The 16,369-nt window shown below is 33.9% G+C and overlaps 1 protein-coding gene across 2 annotated transcripts in view; it reads right to left on the bottom strand.

Moving 5' to 3' along the window:
- The window catches only part of LOC141521988 (formin-1-like), a 402,521-nt gene that overhangs the window by 263,742 nt on the left and 122,410 nt on the right, over window positions 1-16,369 (bottom strand). For both annotated transcript variants that reach the window (XM_074235036.1, XM_074235035.1), the window contains one exon: window positions 15,667-15,728. In XM_074235036.1, the coding sequence (XP_074091137.1) occupies window positions 15,667-15,728 (62 nt within the window). The remainder of the gene's footprint in view (window positions 1-15,666; window positions 15,729-16,369) is intronic.

Here is a 16,369-nt window from a genome sequence, read left to right as displayed (position 1 = left end):
GAGAAAAGGGATGGGAGAAAGAGGACAGAGGGAGTGGATGGGGGATGTCTAGGTAATAGAAAGGAGGGAAGATCATGGGAGAGGGTAGTCAGATACAATGCACTTTTGAGAGAATAGAATAAATGGGGTTGGGGAGGAATAGAATGGAAAAATACAACTAGCTATAGCAACTGTGGAGGGAAAAAAAATGGAGCAACTTTTCTGATGGACTTATAATGTGATCCATCCCAGAGACAGCACTGAGAGTATCTGAAAACAGACTGAAGTACATTTTTTTAATCTAACTTTATTTTTCTTGAGGTCTCTCTTTCTTTGTGGGGGGCAGGAAGGTTATCTTTACTTTTGCAACAAGACTATTATGATAATGTGAAAATAATTAAATGGGAAAAAAAAGAAAAACAACTTTGATGGACCTAATAATTGATCAGTGCAACATCCAACTGTATATCAAGATGACCTATGTATTGAACTATGTTACATACCTTGTGATGCAGAAGTAATAGACTCAAGCAAGATAGCAACCCATAATTTTGTCATGATCATAGGATAAATTCTTTTTGCCTCACTATGTCTATTTATTACAAAGGCTGTTCCCCCCTTTCAGTTTTTAATTAGGTAGGAGCTATGGCAATATTTTAAAATTTATTTAATTCCATTAAATATTTCCTAATTACATATAAAAATTTTTTAGCATTCAAGTTTAAAATTTTGAGTTCCAAATTCTTTCACTCACTGAGAAAGAAGGCAATATATATCAAGTTTACATATGAAGCCATGACAAATATAATTCTCTATTAGCCATTTTACAAAAGAGCCTGCACATGTGCATGCACACATACACAGACACAGACAGACACAGACAGACACACACAGACACACACACACACAACAAGGTTTTTAAAATGTGCTTCAATCTTCACTTAGAGTTTATCTGTTCTCTCTCTGTCTCTCTCTGGAGGTGAATAGCGTTTTTCATCAAGGATCCTTTGGAATGATCTTACATCATTCTCTTGATAAGAGTAGCTAAGTCATTCAAAGGTGGTCATCCTTATGATTTTGTTATTACTGTATACACCGTCTCTTGCTTCTCCTCATTTTACTTTTAATCAATTCATATAAGTCTTCCCAGATTTTTTTATGATCAATTCCCCTCATCATTTCTCATAGCATAATAGTAATTCCATCACAATCATATGCTATAACTTGTGAAAAACATTCCCCAATTGATATGTATCCCCTAAAGTTCCAATTTTTTGCCACCCAAAAAGATGCCATAGATAGTTGTATACAAATAGGTTATTTTCCCTTTTCTTTGATCTCTTTGGGATACGACCTAGTAGTGATGATGTTGGGTCTAAGGGTTTGTAGTTTCATAGTCCTTTGTATATAGTTTGAAATTGTTCTCCAGAATGTCTGAACTAGTTCACAATTCTATCAACAATGCATTAGAATGCCAGTTTTTCCCACAACTTCTCCAATGTTTGTCATTTTCCTATGGGGTGGTATCTCAGAATTGTTTTAATAAAAAGTGATTTAGAGCATTTTTTCATATATATATGTATATGTATATATATACACATATATATATATATATTATATATATATATATATCTTTGGGTTCTTCTGAAAACCACCTTTTCATATCCCTTAATCACTAATTGATTGGGAATAATTTCATGAATATGGCTCAGTTCCCTGTACATTTGAGAAATAAGGATTTTTTAAAGAAACCAATTGTAAAAAGAAAATTTCCCCCACATTTCTGTTTTTCTTCTAAGTTTGACTGAATTATGTTTTATTTGTGCAAACCCTTTTTAGTTTCATGTAAACAAAATGATGCATTTTACTTTCTATAATCCTCTCTATCTCTTCTTTGGGCATAAATTCTTCCCTTACTCTTGGATCTGACAGATATAATTTTCTGTTTCTCTAATTTACTTATGATATCATTTATTGTAAATTATTTATTCATTTTGACCATGTCTTGGATACAGTATGAGATGTTGGTCTATGCTTAGTTTTTTCCAAAATATTTTTCTATTTTCCCATCTATTTTTGTCAAACGGTGAATTCTTGCCTCAAAAGCCTGGATCTTTGGGTTTGTCAAAAACTAGATTAGTATAGCCATTTACTACTGTGTGTTATATAACTAAGCTGAACCATCATTCTACTTCTTATCTAGTACTGGATTACTGTGATCTCTACTTTATAAATTAGTTTGAAATTTGGTGTTGCTAGGCTTCCTTTCTTCAATTTTTTCCCCCAATGATTCCTTTGATACACTTTTTTCTTTTCTTTATTTTTTGGTTTTTGCAAGGCAGTAGGGTTAAGTGATTTTCCCAAGGTCACATAGCTAGGTAATTATTAAGTGTCTGAGACAGGATTTGAACTTGGGTTCTCCTGACTTCAGGGTTCATGCTCTATCCACTGCACCACCTAGTTGTACCTCTTCCCTTGATATTCTTGACCTGTTGCTTGAGATGAATTTTGTTATCAATTTTCTGAGCTCTACAAAATAATTCTTTGATAGTTTGATTGGTATGGCTTATGTAAATTAACTTAGGTAAAATTACCATTTTAATTTTATTGGCTTGACCTACAAGCAACTAATCTTTCTCCAATAATTTAGATCTGTCTTTATTTGTGTGAGGCATTTTGAAATGTGTTCATATAGTTCCTGAGTTTGTCTTGGTACATAGACTCAAATGTTTTATACTGTCTGAATTTATTTTATTTTTATTTATTTATTTGCTAAGGCAATGGAGTTAAATGACTTGCCCAAGACCACACATTAAGTATTAAGTGTCTGAGTTCACATTTGAACTCAGGTCCTCCAGACTTCAGGATTGGTACTCTATCCACTGTACCATCTAGCTGCCCTCTGAATTTATTTTAAATAGAATTTCCATTTCTAGCTCTTTCTGTTAGATTTTGTTAGTAGTATATAGAAAAGCACATGATTTATGTTGGTTTATTTTATATCTTTAAAGTGCTAAAGCTCCTTGTTTGAACTAATTTTCAACTCGATTCTCTAACTGAAGAGAAATGTTTTGTTAACTCCTTGCGAATTTTTTCCCCTTCAATTTCTTTTTACTTGTCTTATTGCTGTAGCTACCATTTCTAATATTGAAACATTCTTGCTTTATTCCTGATTCTTATAGGGAAGGCTCAAGTTAATCTTTCAGCAGAAAAAGCTTGCTCTTGGATTTAGACAGATTTAAAAAGGGCTGCATTGATTCCTATACATTCTAGTTTTTTAATAGGAAAGGTGCTATATTTTGTCAAATGCTTTGTCTGCAACTGTTGTTATAATCATGTGATTTTTCTTGTTTCCATTTTTGATATGACCAAAATTTTTAAAGGTTCATTGAGACTTTTTTTAATTAAAAGAAGACAAAAGGAAACTTAGAGAAATGAAATGGTTTGAAAGCAACATGGGGAATTCATTACATACTTCCAAAAAGCAAGAAGTTTAAAACAAGATTTATTGTTGTTTTGTGTGCGCTTTATATATATATATATATATATATATATATATATATATATATATATATATATATATATTATATAGAAATATTCTCTTTGGTATTTGAGTTAAAAATAGGAAAACTTAAAAGAATGAATTGGAGGGAGTGAAATGGGGATGGGAAGAAGGAAAGGAGAGAAGCAAGTCCAAGTAAGAAATTTGATTAAGTGATGAGATTTGCTGCATTAAAAGTGGAAAGGTGTAATAGATATGAAAGAGATGGAATTATCAGGACTGAAAAACTGAATGTACATTTCATGTGCTTTTTAATATTATAAAATTATAGAGGTGTCCCTCAGAAGAAACTGGACCTTACTGCCTGGTCCAAAAGAGAGAGGATTTTAGTTTGTTTATTTTTCAGTTAGGATATGTGATTTTTATCCACTAAAGAACACCTGGGTAAAAACCACCTACTATCAAAAGATAACAATTGATCTGTAAATATCAATATCTTAGAGAATTTTCCCTAGGGCATCAAGTGATAAAGAGACTTACTCAACATGACACAGTTAATAACCTTCAGACACAGAACTGTAATTCAGGTCTTTGCTACTCTAAGGTCTGCATGCTATTCATTATATCAAATTTTGAAACAAAAAATTGCATTAAAGGGCCAAGATAAAATATGAAAAACTTTGGGGTCAAAGAGTAGAAGGTATAGAGAAGCAAATTTCAGTACAACATAAAGTATAAAATTCTCAACTGGAGATTTTGAGAAGACTTGGTGTGGGGAGAGTTCTCTTCAAATATTCAAAGATATGACACATGGAAAAGGGATTAAATCTGATTTGTTACTGAGAAACTGTAAGATCACCATGTCACTACCCACTGTCCCTTTAATTGAAGGGTGGAGCCATGAACTTTCAAACCTTCCTTTAGGAGGAAGCTCATCTCAAAACATCTCAATTCTCACCTGGTTGCCTACTTTGAGACATCTCTGACTTCTCTGTTGTACCTTCCTTTCCCCCAATGCTTTCTAGCTTTCTTTTGTGTATTGTCTTTCCCCATTAGATTTAAGTTCCTTAAGAACAGAGTCTGCCTATATGTCTATATCTCCAGTACTTAATACAGTATCTGATATATGCTAGGTAGGCGCTTAAAAGTTTATCGACTTATTAGCAATTAGAGTCACTCAAAAGTACAATGGTCTACTGAGGAGATGGGAAGAAGAGTGTTCTCTTTTTGGGAAATGTTCAAATAGAGGATAGGTGTTTACTTGTCAAATGTGTTACAGAGGGAATTCCTTTCAGGTAAAGATTTTATCAGGCAGGTAGGTAGTGTAATGGGGAGAAGCCTGATGTCAGGAAAATCCATATGCATAAGTTAAAATCTTACTAGTTAAGTAACCCTGAGTAAGTGACTTAACCCTATTTTCCTCAGTTTCCTCATATGTAAAATGGGCTGAAAAAGGAAATGGCAAACTATCTATCTCCAAAATTCCATCATTTTCTGAATCAAAGATCAAAACTATGGTGAAATATTTAGAATTTTACCTTAGAATACCAAAATGCAGAGATTGTTGATGGCTTTTATAGCCCATTTGTCCTTAGCGTAGCAATTATTTAGCAAGAATAATTACTAAAATTACCACTTCCTTTCTCCTGATGAGTTTCACCTTAGGTTGGTCTTTCCTTGTTGGTAGAAAGGGTCTGTGACTCTTATTAAGCAGAATTGTGTACCAACCTTTCTCTGAAATCTCTCCATGTCCAATGTACGTGTCTTGAAAAACTGATTCAAGAATATTTTTCATGTATGCTTGCTTTGGCTCCGTTTTCTGGTATGTGCCCTGGATGTTATTGCTAATTACAATCTTGGTTAAAATGATATGAAAATTGCTTCAGGAGTTAGTGAGTTCACCATCACAGGTCAATTTTAAGCAGAGGCTGAACGACCATTTCTTGGGAGTACTCCATATGAGGTTTATTCCTTGAATAAAGGTTCAACTAGGTCTACTCAAAATCAAAAGCTTCTAAATAGCAAAGCTATAACTTAAGCCTTAGACCCCTGACTCTTTACAATATAATAATATTTCTTCTTTGTCTCCATATTATTTCCAAATTTAGTAGAGTTGGAGATAATGTAGCTGATAACCATAAGCATCAATAGTTTGAAGAAGAAAGGAATAGAAATGTTATTCATGCTTCATTTCGAGTTCTACCTTCTAATCTCTTGATGCTATTTAGTCCCTGATGTCTGGTTTATTTTAGGCTCTGAGCCAACGGGGTTATGATGATTACTTTAGCCATATAAACATCCATCCAAAAGAAATCAACATGATGCATTGGAAAGAATATTGAATTGAGAACGAAGATGAAAGGTCATTAACTATGTCATCTTGGGCAAAATTGCTTCTTTCTCAGGCTTAAGTTTCCTCCTCTGTGGAACAAAGTAACTGATCTATGATCCTCAAAATCCCTTCTAGTTCTATGAATCCATGGATGAAGCACAGATTCCGCATTTACATATAGAATATTAGAGCATATTATTCATGGTAGATGCTCAAGTATTTCTTGGCTTGATTTACTGATCTGGGAGGATGATTTTTATATATCATTTTTGCCTTGTTTGATACTATTATTGCAGTTCTTATTTTCTTAGGTTTATCTGACACAGTAAATATTTTTACTGCTTCATATAAATCTGCATTTTTCTATTTTTAGATATGTGACATAAGAAGAAAAAGGGTTTTTCTTTTCTTCCATTGTTTTTCATTTTGCTATGTTATTTAATCTATTCACAATTCTTGGCAAGTAATCAAGGAATTATCTCTATTCATAATTTTTTTGTCTGAGGAAGTTCTGGGCAGTTTTCTTGTTTTATTTTCTTTGTTATAGTTTTTAGATTTTTAAAAATTTAACATATTTTGGGAGAACTATACTGTTGTTTTTTAAAACAAACATTTATTAAGTGACTACTATAGTAAGCACTAGGAAGTCCACAATAACACCTTAACTGTCTTTGCGTTTGATCTTTAAGTCCTCTCCAATGTCAACAGCTTCATTCTGGCCACCTTTTCCACATTCTAATTGTCAATTAGGTGACACAGGGGATAGAGCACTGGCCTTGAGTCAGGAGGACAGGAACTCAAATCCAGCCTCAGATACTTGATTCTTACTTGCCTTGGGCAAGTCAATTAACCTGATTGCCTCACATCCAGCATCATCTCCAGTCATCCTAATTCATGTCTGGTCACTGGACCAGATGGCTCTGGAGAAGAAAGTGAAACTTGTACCTTAGCATAGTACCCCTTCACTCAAATCCAATTCTCATGCTTGTCATGGCATTACCTCCTTGAAGTCATGGTCTCCTTCAAAAATGAAGGCTATCCTATAGGTCTGGAACCATGATCAAAATAACTGTCACTGGACTTGGATAAGGTGTGTCATTCCATATATATCCCTCCTTAGTCATAACTCCCCTATTTCTGTCACTTTCCTCATCTAATGTGAGCTCCTTGAAGAACAAAAATAGAAACTACAGGGACATTTTTTGTTTTATTTATATCCTCAGCTCTTAGCCATTGCTTGACACTTAATAACACATTTTCAATCATTAATTCATCTCTGTGCATACTTGTCTTCAAGGTTGATTGCTTTGGTTGGTTCAGAATTCTATGTTCCTTTAATATCAGTGCCTCTTCATTTCTCTTTTGCCAGTATCTGCTTTACATAGGTATTACTATTTTTCAATCTGCTGATCTCTACCTTCTATTAGGAATCTCTTCATCATGAATTTCTTTTCAAATCCAATTAATTTTTTTTCAGTTACAGCAAGTTTAAGACTGTCATTCATTCCGAATTTCATTTTTTATGCATTTAATTCCTCTTTTGGACAATTCTGGAGCTTCCTGCTGTTGTCCCATGCTCTCTTGGAGGGTAATGGTATTCATATTTCAAATGTTACAATATTCCTTTTCCTTTGTCTTGTAATATTTGTTAAGAGAGCATTGCAATTTCTTTGGGGATTAAGTGTCCCTTCTTCTCTCTGATTTTATGATCATCCTTATTATTCTAGCATATTGATGACTTTCCCTCTGGAAATCTTTGATGTTCCAGACTTAAAATATTTCCTTGTCACTCTCTGGTTGCTGTTTTTTGTTGGTGGACTTATTCCTGAGGTTAGCCAGCAAAGCTGCTGCAACCTTCATACTTAGAGGAATCCAGGGTTCATCAGTCTAGATTTCTGCTCTGAGTACCCTCAGGGGAGACAGGACTAGCCCCAGATGGTTTTTTGTTGCCTGGAATAACCACCCAAACTGAGTTGGTTACTGTTCCATTTTCTCCTTTGACTCTTCTTTCTTCTTCAAGTCAGAATCAGAGTACCTCACTTGTTATAGAGTGAGGGTATCCTAGGCAGGGTCTCTCTGAATCTTATGGATTCTGAACTAGCACTAGATCAAAGTTGGAAAGCAGCCTATTTTGAGTTCCCTCTGTAATCCCTCTCTCCTTACATGGAGTACAAAGACAGGAGTTGCTGCTGCTTGTTGCAAGTTAAAGGGATGGAGAGGTAGTGAGATGCTCTGACTGAGTCACTATAACTGGAAGAGGTTCCCTCAGTGATGTCCAGAAAAAAAGCTTGTGTTCCTCCAATAGAAGCTTAGAGAGAAAAGTAAATGAAGAGTTTTGAGTGGATAGTATATTCTCCAGTATTAATTTAACAGGCTTTAGACTTGTTATAATTCTTCTTTGTTTTGTGGAGTTAGCTATAATTTCTCTTTATATAGCACAATTATTTTTTGAGGGTAAGAAAGTTAATGGAGTCTAGAGAAAGTGAATAAATAGTCATTTTGATGGCAATACAATTCATGGGTTCCTTCTTTCACATTGAAAGATATGATTTTTATGTTTGTGCTTTATTTCATTCATTTCTTTTATGCTGATTTTGATCCATCTTTTAAGTCAGTACTTTAAGGTTTCATGTGATAAATTTGATCCTAGTTCATTCCCACAGGTTATTCCTTGCCCTTTATTCCCATTTATTTACCCAATTCAAAGTTTCTTGAGTAATTTATTAATTTTATTTTTATTTGTTGACTATTTCCAAACTTTTGACCCTTCCCTCTCCCCCATTCTCATTAGATTGTGTTTATAATCTTCCCTCTATTGTTCCAACCTCTTACCTTATGGAACATTCTTTGGTGGTGCTTTTTCCAACAATTATTCTTTTACTTTGTCCTTGTGATGTTTTCATTGAGGCTATCCTGAACTTTATTTTCTCATCCATAATCTTTAACATATTCTTTATTCTAAATCCTTTATGGAAGATACGCCGCTTGCTCCTTTATTCCATTCTAATATTAGTACATGTGTAGAGCAGTCTCATTCTTGCTTTCTTTCATTTTTTCCCTAGAAGTATCAATGAATGGAGAAAGGAAACTTGGTATGATGCAAGTCAATCTGTATGCTGCATGATGTGATCCAGGACTACCTTTTGCCCTTATTCTGGCAACTCACACCAAGGCCAATATACCAGAACTCTATACTTTGGTCCTCCCTACCTCAAGTATTGGGCAATGCCAGAAATCTACTCAGATACCTCTCCTGTTTAGTTCCTCCTCTCTTCCACTAGAATATCACACAAGTTTTCTCCTTCACAGATTTCATTTCTAGGCAGCCTTAGTTTTCTCAAGTTGGGGGGGGACAGGAATGTTTGAAAGGAAACATTGGAACCTGGCTGAGCCACTGCACTGTATAATTCTGATCACATCTCTTGCTAGGTCCTTTCTCTTTAAGCTAATGTTGTACTGTTAAGTCTTTGTCCCCACAGGACCAGCTTATATTTGGGTGATATTTGTGCTTTCCTATTGAGTTTGTGTAGCCTTGATTATTATAAATTTGGAGCATTTTTTTCCTTCTTTGAGGTTAAGGAATTTAGGCTAATATCAAGTATTCTTTCTACCATCCTGGCAGGCTACTTCTGGCTTGTTTTAAAACATTTCAGATTTATACTATCTTTTACCCTAAGATACTTTTGATATTTCATTTTTCCAAGATGGATTCTTAAAAGTACAGTTGACTATTAAATATTTAGTGTCATTGTCCCTTGTCAAAATTGGGAAGGGGAGTCAATTAACCAGTTATTTAGCAATTCAGTGAATAAATAAAATCTCTTGATGTAAACATGCTGGACTTGGGAGTCAGACAGTAAAGGTTCTAATGCTAACTTTGCTATTTATTACAAGCTACTCCTATGATCTATAGTGAGTTATTTATTATCTTTAGGGTATTGAAGTAGAAGACTTCTCAGTTGTTTCTAAAACCATGATTATCTATGAATTCTGATTGGAACAGTACTGTTTGCTAACTGTTTACAGATTTCATTCTGTAAAAAGGTTTACTTTTCATATAAAGGCAAATTATGCAGCAGAAGGAATCTGACCACCAGGACTAATTGTAATTCAAGAGTTGACATATATCTAGATATAGATGGATATAAACTTTGTCTATTAATGGAGGTTTAATAAATGTTTTTTGACCTTCACAGGATTGAGACCAGACTCCCAATTTTCTGACTCCAGTGTGAATAAGAGACAAAAAAAAAATGGAGTTATAACTCTAGGAGTCTTCTGTGAAATAATAAGATAATGAACAAGGACTGATTTGTGTGATAATGAAAGCTGTTAAACAGTGAAGTGGATAAGAAAGAGGGTATTACAGAAGGATGTTCTAAATCAGATAATTATTATGTTCCTCATGATTTGGGTACAGGTTGGATTTAGTGGTTGATAACAGCTGATATTTAGATTCTGAAGTTTGCAAGACGCTTTCATAGAAGTCATTTAACTTGATCCTAACAACAATCTTGAGAGGAACTTACTATTATCCCAGTTTTACATATGAAGAGATTGAGGCTCAGACAGATTAAGAGAACTTCTTATAATCATGTAGCTAATTATTTTCTGAAGAAGATTTTAAATCCAGACTCCAAATTTTTGACTTATTCCAGTAACCCACATTACCTGCTCTGACCAGCACCCAGTGGCAATCAGTTAGGGTCCCAGTATATATTTGGGCTCCTTCCAGTTCTTGAATTTCTATCAGCCCAATTGATCATTTTCCCTTTATGCTTCCTCTGCTTTGTTTTGTCAAAAGTGCACTTTAAAAAAAATTTTAACATAATGAAAATTTCAGAGAATTCATTAATTTATAACTTTGAGGTTTTGATACCTATATCCAGGGTAGGGCATTGGCTAATTCAATTTGAATTAAACTCCAAGTACTTACTCATTTTTTTTAAGTTTCTAGTGGAACTGATTCCTGAAAAACCGAGGCTTTTATATTATAAGGAGACTGAGAAATTTGCTAGTTAATTTCTTTACTTTTTTTTACCAGAAAGTATCAGAAGGCAAATAGGATCTTATTTATGACTTTATTTTTCAAATGTGTTCTAGACCTTTAGTAATGTTTGAATTTTCTATACTTTGGAAGTGTCAATTTACTACAAATATCACCTTAAATGTTTTGACAGTAGTTTTCTGTCCTCATCTAGCCAGGAAACTTCCAAATTATATAGAGAACCGCAAAGAAATCTTGGCATCTGTAGAATCCTTTACCTCCAAGCTAGACAGGTCCTTTGAACACTGAATATCTTCTTCCATTTCTTCCATCTTCAAGACAATCTGAGATAAAATAGGACTAACAGCTAATATTTTTATTGTAAAGACTATAAGACCAAAGACAACATGCGAAGTAATTACCCAGAAAATCCATGGCAAGGTAAGGATCCAAGATCCTTTGTATTTGTAGTTCCTTGGCTAATGGAGTTTCTTGAATTTGCAAATCAAAGTTAATATATGTAAAGGTAAATAACAGGGGCTATGAGATCCAGTATATTCCCATTTAGAAATCCTAATTTCAGAGGCATAAAGTGAGCAATTCTGGGAAGAGATCAGATGCCTTGCAGGAGGAGGGGATTTTGAAGTTATAAATAGTAAGATCATGAATATTTATCTAGAAGGGTATTCAGAGAATATCTGTCTTAACTCTCTCTTATCAGATATGAGGAACTGAGGTTCCCAGATATTAAGTGAAATGTTCAAGGTCACATAAGTGGTTTAAAAGGGGTCAAAGGAACCTGCATTCTTTAATTCCAAAGCGAGTATTTTTTCACTCTACTGACATCATCAAGTCACATGAGCATTTCATAAAAGTACAATTTATGAAGGTCGGACACAGGTCATAAGAAAATTTTTACTAGAAAGAAAATATTTTGCTTTTGAATACTTAGAAATTTAAAAATAAACTTCACTGAATGAAAATAATTTAATTTAAGCAATAAACCAGATATTTTACAGCAGGAATTCTTAACATGTAAGTGAATATTTTTTAGTTGTTTTTTTTTTTTTTTTGCAAGGCAAATGGGGTTGTGTGGCTTATCCAAGGCCACACAGCTAGGTTATTATTAAGTGTCTGAGGCTGGATTTGAACTCTGGTACTCCTGACTCCAGGACTGGTGCTCTATCCACTGTGCCACCTAGCCGCCCCCATGAATTTGTTTTTTAAATCTGACAGCTATTTTAGTATAATTGCTTTCCTTTGTAAGCTTACTTAGGTTATGCATTTAAAAGCATTAATTGCAAAGGATGGAGAACAGGCCCTGAAGTTAGGAGGACCCGAGTTCAAATCTACCCTTACATACTTATTAGGTGTGTGACCCTGGGCAAGTCACTTAAGCCCAATTGCCCCTCAAAACAAATCATTATACCAAGTAGGGAATCCATGAATTGTGAGAGAAATCAATACATGACACACAAAAAGTTAAGAACTTTTGTTCTAGAATAATTTTAAAACAAATTCTCAAGTATGAATAATTACTTATCTTTCTTATAGTTTTTTTTTAGGTTTTTTTTTTTTTTTGCAAGGCAAATGGGGTTAAGTGGCTTGCCCAAGGCCACACAGCTAGGTAATTATTAAGTGTCTGAGACTGGATTTGAACCTAGGTACTCCTGACTCCAGGGCCAGTGCTCTATCCATTGCACCATCTAGCTGCCCTAGTTTTTTTTTTTTTCTATGTTGTCCATGATTAAGGGTGATACCATATTCAGATCCTAATGGAATGTAATTTTAAATTTCCTTGAATCTTGGTCTGTGGTCAAAATATACTCAGAGATTGTACACTTCTTTAAGACTTCATATTATTTTGAGATTGAGGTCCCTTTTACTACTCTCTTATTTTCTGATTATGCCTTCAACTTAAGGATACCTTTGAATATCCTCAATCATTTCTGAAGTAATTCCTTACCCTTTTCCACTCAACTTAGTCATTTTGAAATTTTATCCTTTTTGCCTTTTAATGCATAGAAGTCCTGAGTCTTTCTTTTCCCCAAATCAAAAGATATTACTATTATAATAATAATTATTATTTGTGTTAAGGATGCACTATTAAACCTCTGCTATTTGACTTTGCTAACTAAACTGGGTATGACTCGAATCTACATATGTTATTACCTAATAGTGTTTTGCTATAAGCAACACTTGAAATATAAACTATTTTAGTTAACGAAATGGTATCCCCTTACATAGAACATTGGGGAAAACATCCAATAGAAAATTAAAAGTAAAATTGTAATATACTTCATCACAAGTCATATTAAATTTTTTAAAAAAAAATTATTTCTTTATTTGTCTTCATACTATACAAAAGGCAATGTGTTATAGTGGAAGTCAGGACACCTGGGTCCAAGTCTCACTTCTACCATTAATTTGCTTAATCACTTAACCTTTTATGGTCTCATTTTCCTCACCTTGAAAATAAGAAGATGGGACTAGATGATATTTAATCTTGATGAATCAATCTAGTTAATTACTAAACTACTGTGTTAATAATTTTTAAAGAATTTGACTTTGTATTTATTACTTTTGATGTTAAGACCTGACAACTCACTTTTCTGTTTCAATATTCAACATTTGCTTTTTCTTTAAGTACCTAACACTATGTGCTGTGCACTGGGCATACTAAGATAAAAATAAAACAATTTCTGCCCTCAAAGTGTTTATTTTTTTCTGGGTAGAATAAATATGAATATAGGTAATTAAGTTCAAGGTAAATCAAGAGATCATTAACTGAGAACTACAAGATACCTTGAAGGCCATATAGTCTAAATCTCACAGTTTATAAATGAAGAAACCAAGGTTTTAAAAATGTTGAAATTTCCAGATGGTTGTCAAGGATCAATTTATGTCATCTCTTTTAAGCAGTCTTTCTGAATTCTCCCAGTTGTTAGTAACCCCCAGCACAAAAAAAACCCTTTTTATTTATATATTTGTATAATATGTTAATATATTATTAATATATATATATATATATATATATAGAGAGAGAGAGAGAGAGAGATGTTTTTACTTCGCTTTCATCATTCCAATTTAATTACATCATTCCAATTTAATAAATGCTTTTTGACCTTCACAGGAGGAAATGGATGGTTTTTCTTTTTGTCTAGGTACCACCAGTATCTAGCATGAAACTGAATATATTATAGGCACAATAAATATATAAGTGAATTGAATTACCAAGGTCCCACACCTAATAGATTCAGAGTTTGACCATGTCTTTTGACTCCTTATCTAGCTGCCTCAAACAATAAGAGAGGAGATGGTTTGGTTAAGAAAGGCAACATGAAGGAAATATTATCTGAACTGAATCTTTAAGTAATATATGGATTCTGAAAGGTAGAGATAAAAAGGATATTTTAGGCAAGAGGGACAAAATATATTAGAATCCTTGGGGTAGAAATCTAATTTCTGTTTTCTGAACTCTCAGAAAACATCTAAGAAAATGAAAAGAGGGTAGCAATATGAAAAAGAATTGGAAAAATAAGCAAAAATCAGAATGGAGGGCCTTAACAGTTTGAAGAGTTTGCATTTTGTCCTAGGAATATTAATATTTTATCCTAATCTCCTAATATTTTATATAGTAACAATGGGGAGTTGGTTAAATTTTTTCAATAAGAATGTCATAGACTTCTACTTTATGAAGATTATTTTGATAGATATGTGGAGGATAGATTGGTAAGGGAGAGAGACTAGAAATCAGGGAACAATTAGGACAGCCTAAGGCTCTAATGAGGGTCAAAACAAAGACTATGTAAGTAGAGAAGACTCATATGGAAAACATTGTGCAGAGAGTCATATCAATAATATTGGACAAGTGATTAGCTATGGGATACATGTGATGATGAATTAGAAAGAGTCACAGATGACTTTAAAGTGAACAGAACTGGGCTACTAGAAGAATTACAGTGCCCTAAATGAAAAAAAAGGAAAGTTTGAAGAAAGACTATGTTTGAAGAAAAATAAGTTCCACTTTAGACAAATTGAGGTTACAAGCTTATAGGACCTCAGTCACACTGGCAGATGATGAATAGTCAAGTTGGTTCCTCTTGGACCCTTCTCCTGAGAGTCATTTATCTGTGAGGGACATAGTCTATCAGCATACCAAAAGATTCCCTTTTGTGGATAATAGTCTCATATAATGTTATAGCTAGAATGGCCTTTAGTTAAAAGCAAGTACTTAATTTTATAAATGATGAAATACAGGTCCAAGGTCATTTGGTTGGTGAGTGACAGAGACATGATTAGAATACAGAACTATTGCCAATTCAGTAATCTTTAAAGTACATTGCACTGAATAGAGAGACATAAGAGAACAGAAAGTCAAGGAAATAATTCTATAACTTAAGGTTAAGATGTCTTTCCATCCTTAATTCTTGATATTCATGTTCATGCATCTCAAACTGTAACCAATCATTTCCTAAGTGTAATTTCTATTTTTCCAATTATTTGCTCTAGATATCTATAAAAATGATCAATGTAATTGACAGAGCTAAGGGACCTCTCTTGAAAATTTAATTGTAAAACAGAAACCAGCTGGAAATATTTCTAATATTTCAAAAGGCACTTCCATCCTAAGGTTACAGTTTCCATTTAAAGAACAATCTTTCACTGATTTTCACTTTTCTCTTTCCATTCTTTTGAGGAGTTTTCCTGAAAAAACAAGAATTAAATCTTTGACTGGGTATTTCCATAGCCTATATTGTCAGAGAAAGCTGTCTATTTAAAGGTTTCATTTAAGAGTAAGATTTACTTCAGTGTTTGAGAGAAACAGATCAGTTTCCTATAACCAGTAGAACTAAAGAGGTGTACCTGAAGGTTTTCAATTTCTTCTTTGTGTTCCCTCTTCAAGTGTAAAATTGCAGCTTGGTACTCTGTAAAATTACAAAAGAATTCATTACAAAAAAGCATGAAATCAGACACAAAATTTTATCCAAGGACAACTACCTTCCTAGAAGCCAACTGGGGAGAGTGTCTTTGAATTCCTAAAGGACAGAAATTTCACAAAGGGGGCTAATACGAATTAAAAACAAAAAACATGTGACAGATGATATACATGTACACCATTTATCAGATCCCAGGATTATGGAGATCCAAGCACAGTGAACTAGGAAGGGCAGGGTTAAAAAATATGGAGATGAGTGTTTTATATAAATATTGGGTTGAATGTTTGACAGAAGGGAGGAGATAATAGCCAGCTAAAGCCCCACAGAGAACAAATATGAACATGCTTTTAAAAAAAAGCAGACAGTTACAGGAAACAAGGGAATTTTTTAGTATATAGGAAAAGACATTTTAAACTTTGTTTTCAGAAATCTCTCTCTCTCTCTCTCTCTCTCTCTCTCTCTCTCTCTAAGCTTTTGCAAGGCAATGGGGTTAAGTGACTTGCCCAAGGCCACACAGGTAATTATTAAGTGTCTAAGGTCGAATTTGAACTCAGGTACTCCTGACTCCAGGGCTGGTGCTCTATCCACTGCGCCACCTAGCCAACCCCTAGGTGCTCTCTCCACTGAGC

This window comes from Macrotis lagotis, chromosome 4, assembly GCF_037893015.1.
Source record: "Macrotis lagotis isolate mMagLag1 chromosome 4, bilby.v1.9.chrom.fasta, whole genome shotgun sequence".
In the NCBI taxonomy this organism is placed as follows: Eukaryota; Metazoa; Chordata; class Mammalia; order Peramelemorphia; family Peramelidae; genus Macrotis; species Macrotis lagotis.
Note: the sequence above shows the minus strand (reverse complement) of the source record. Positions and strands in the feature narration are given on the sequence as shown.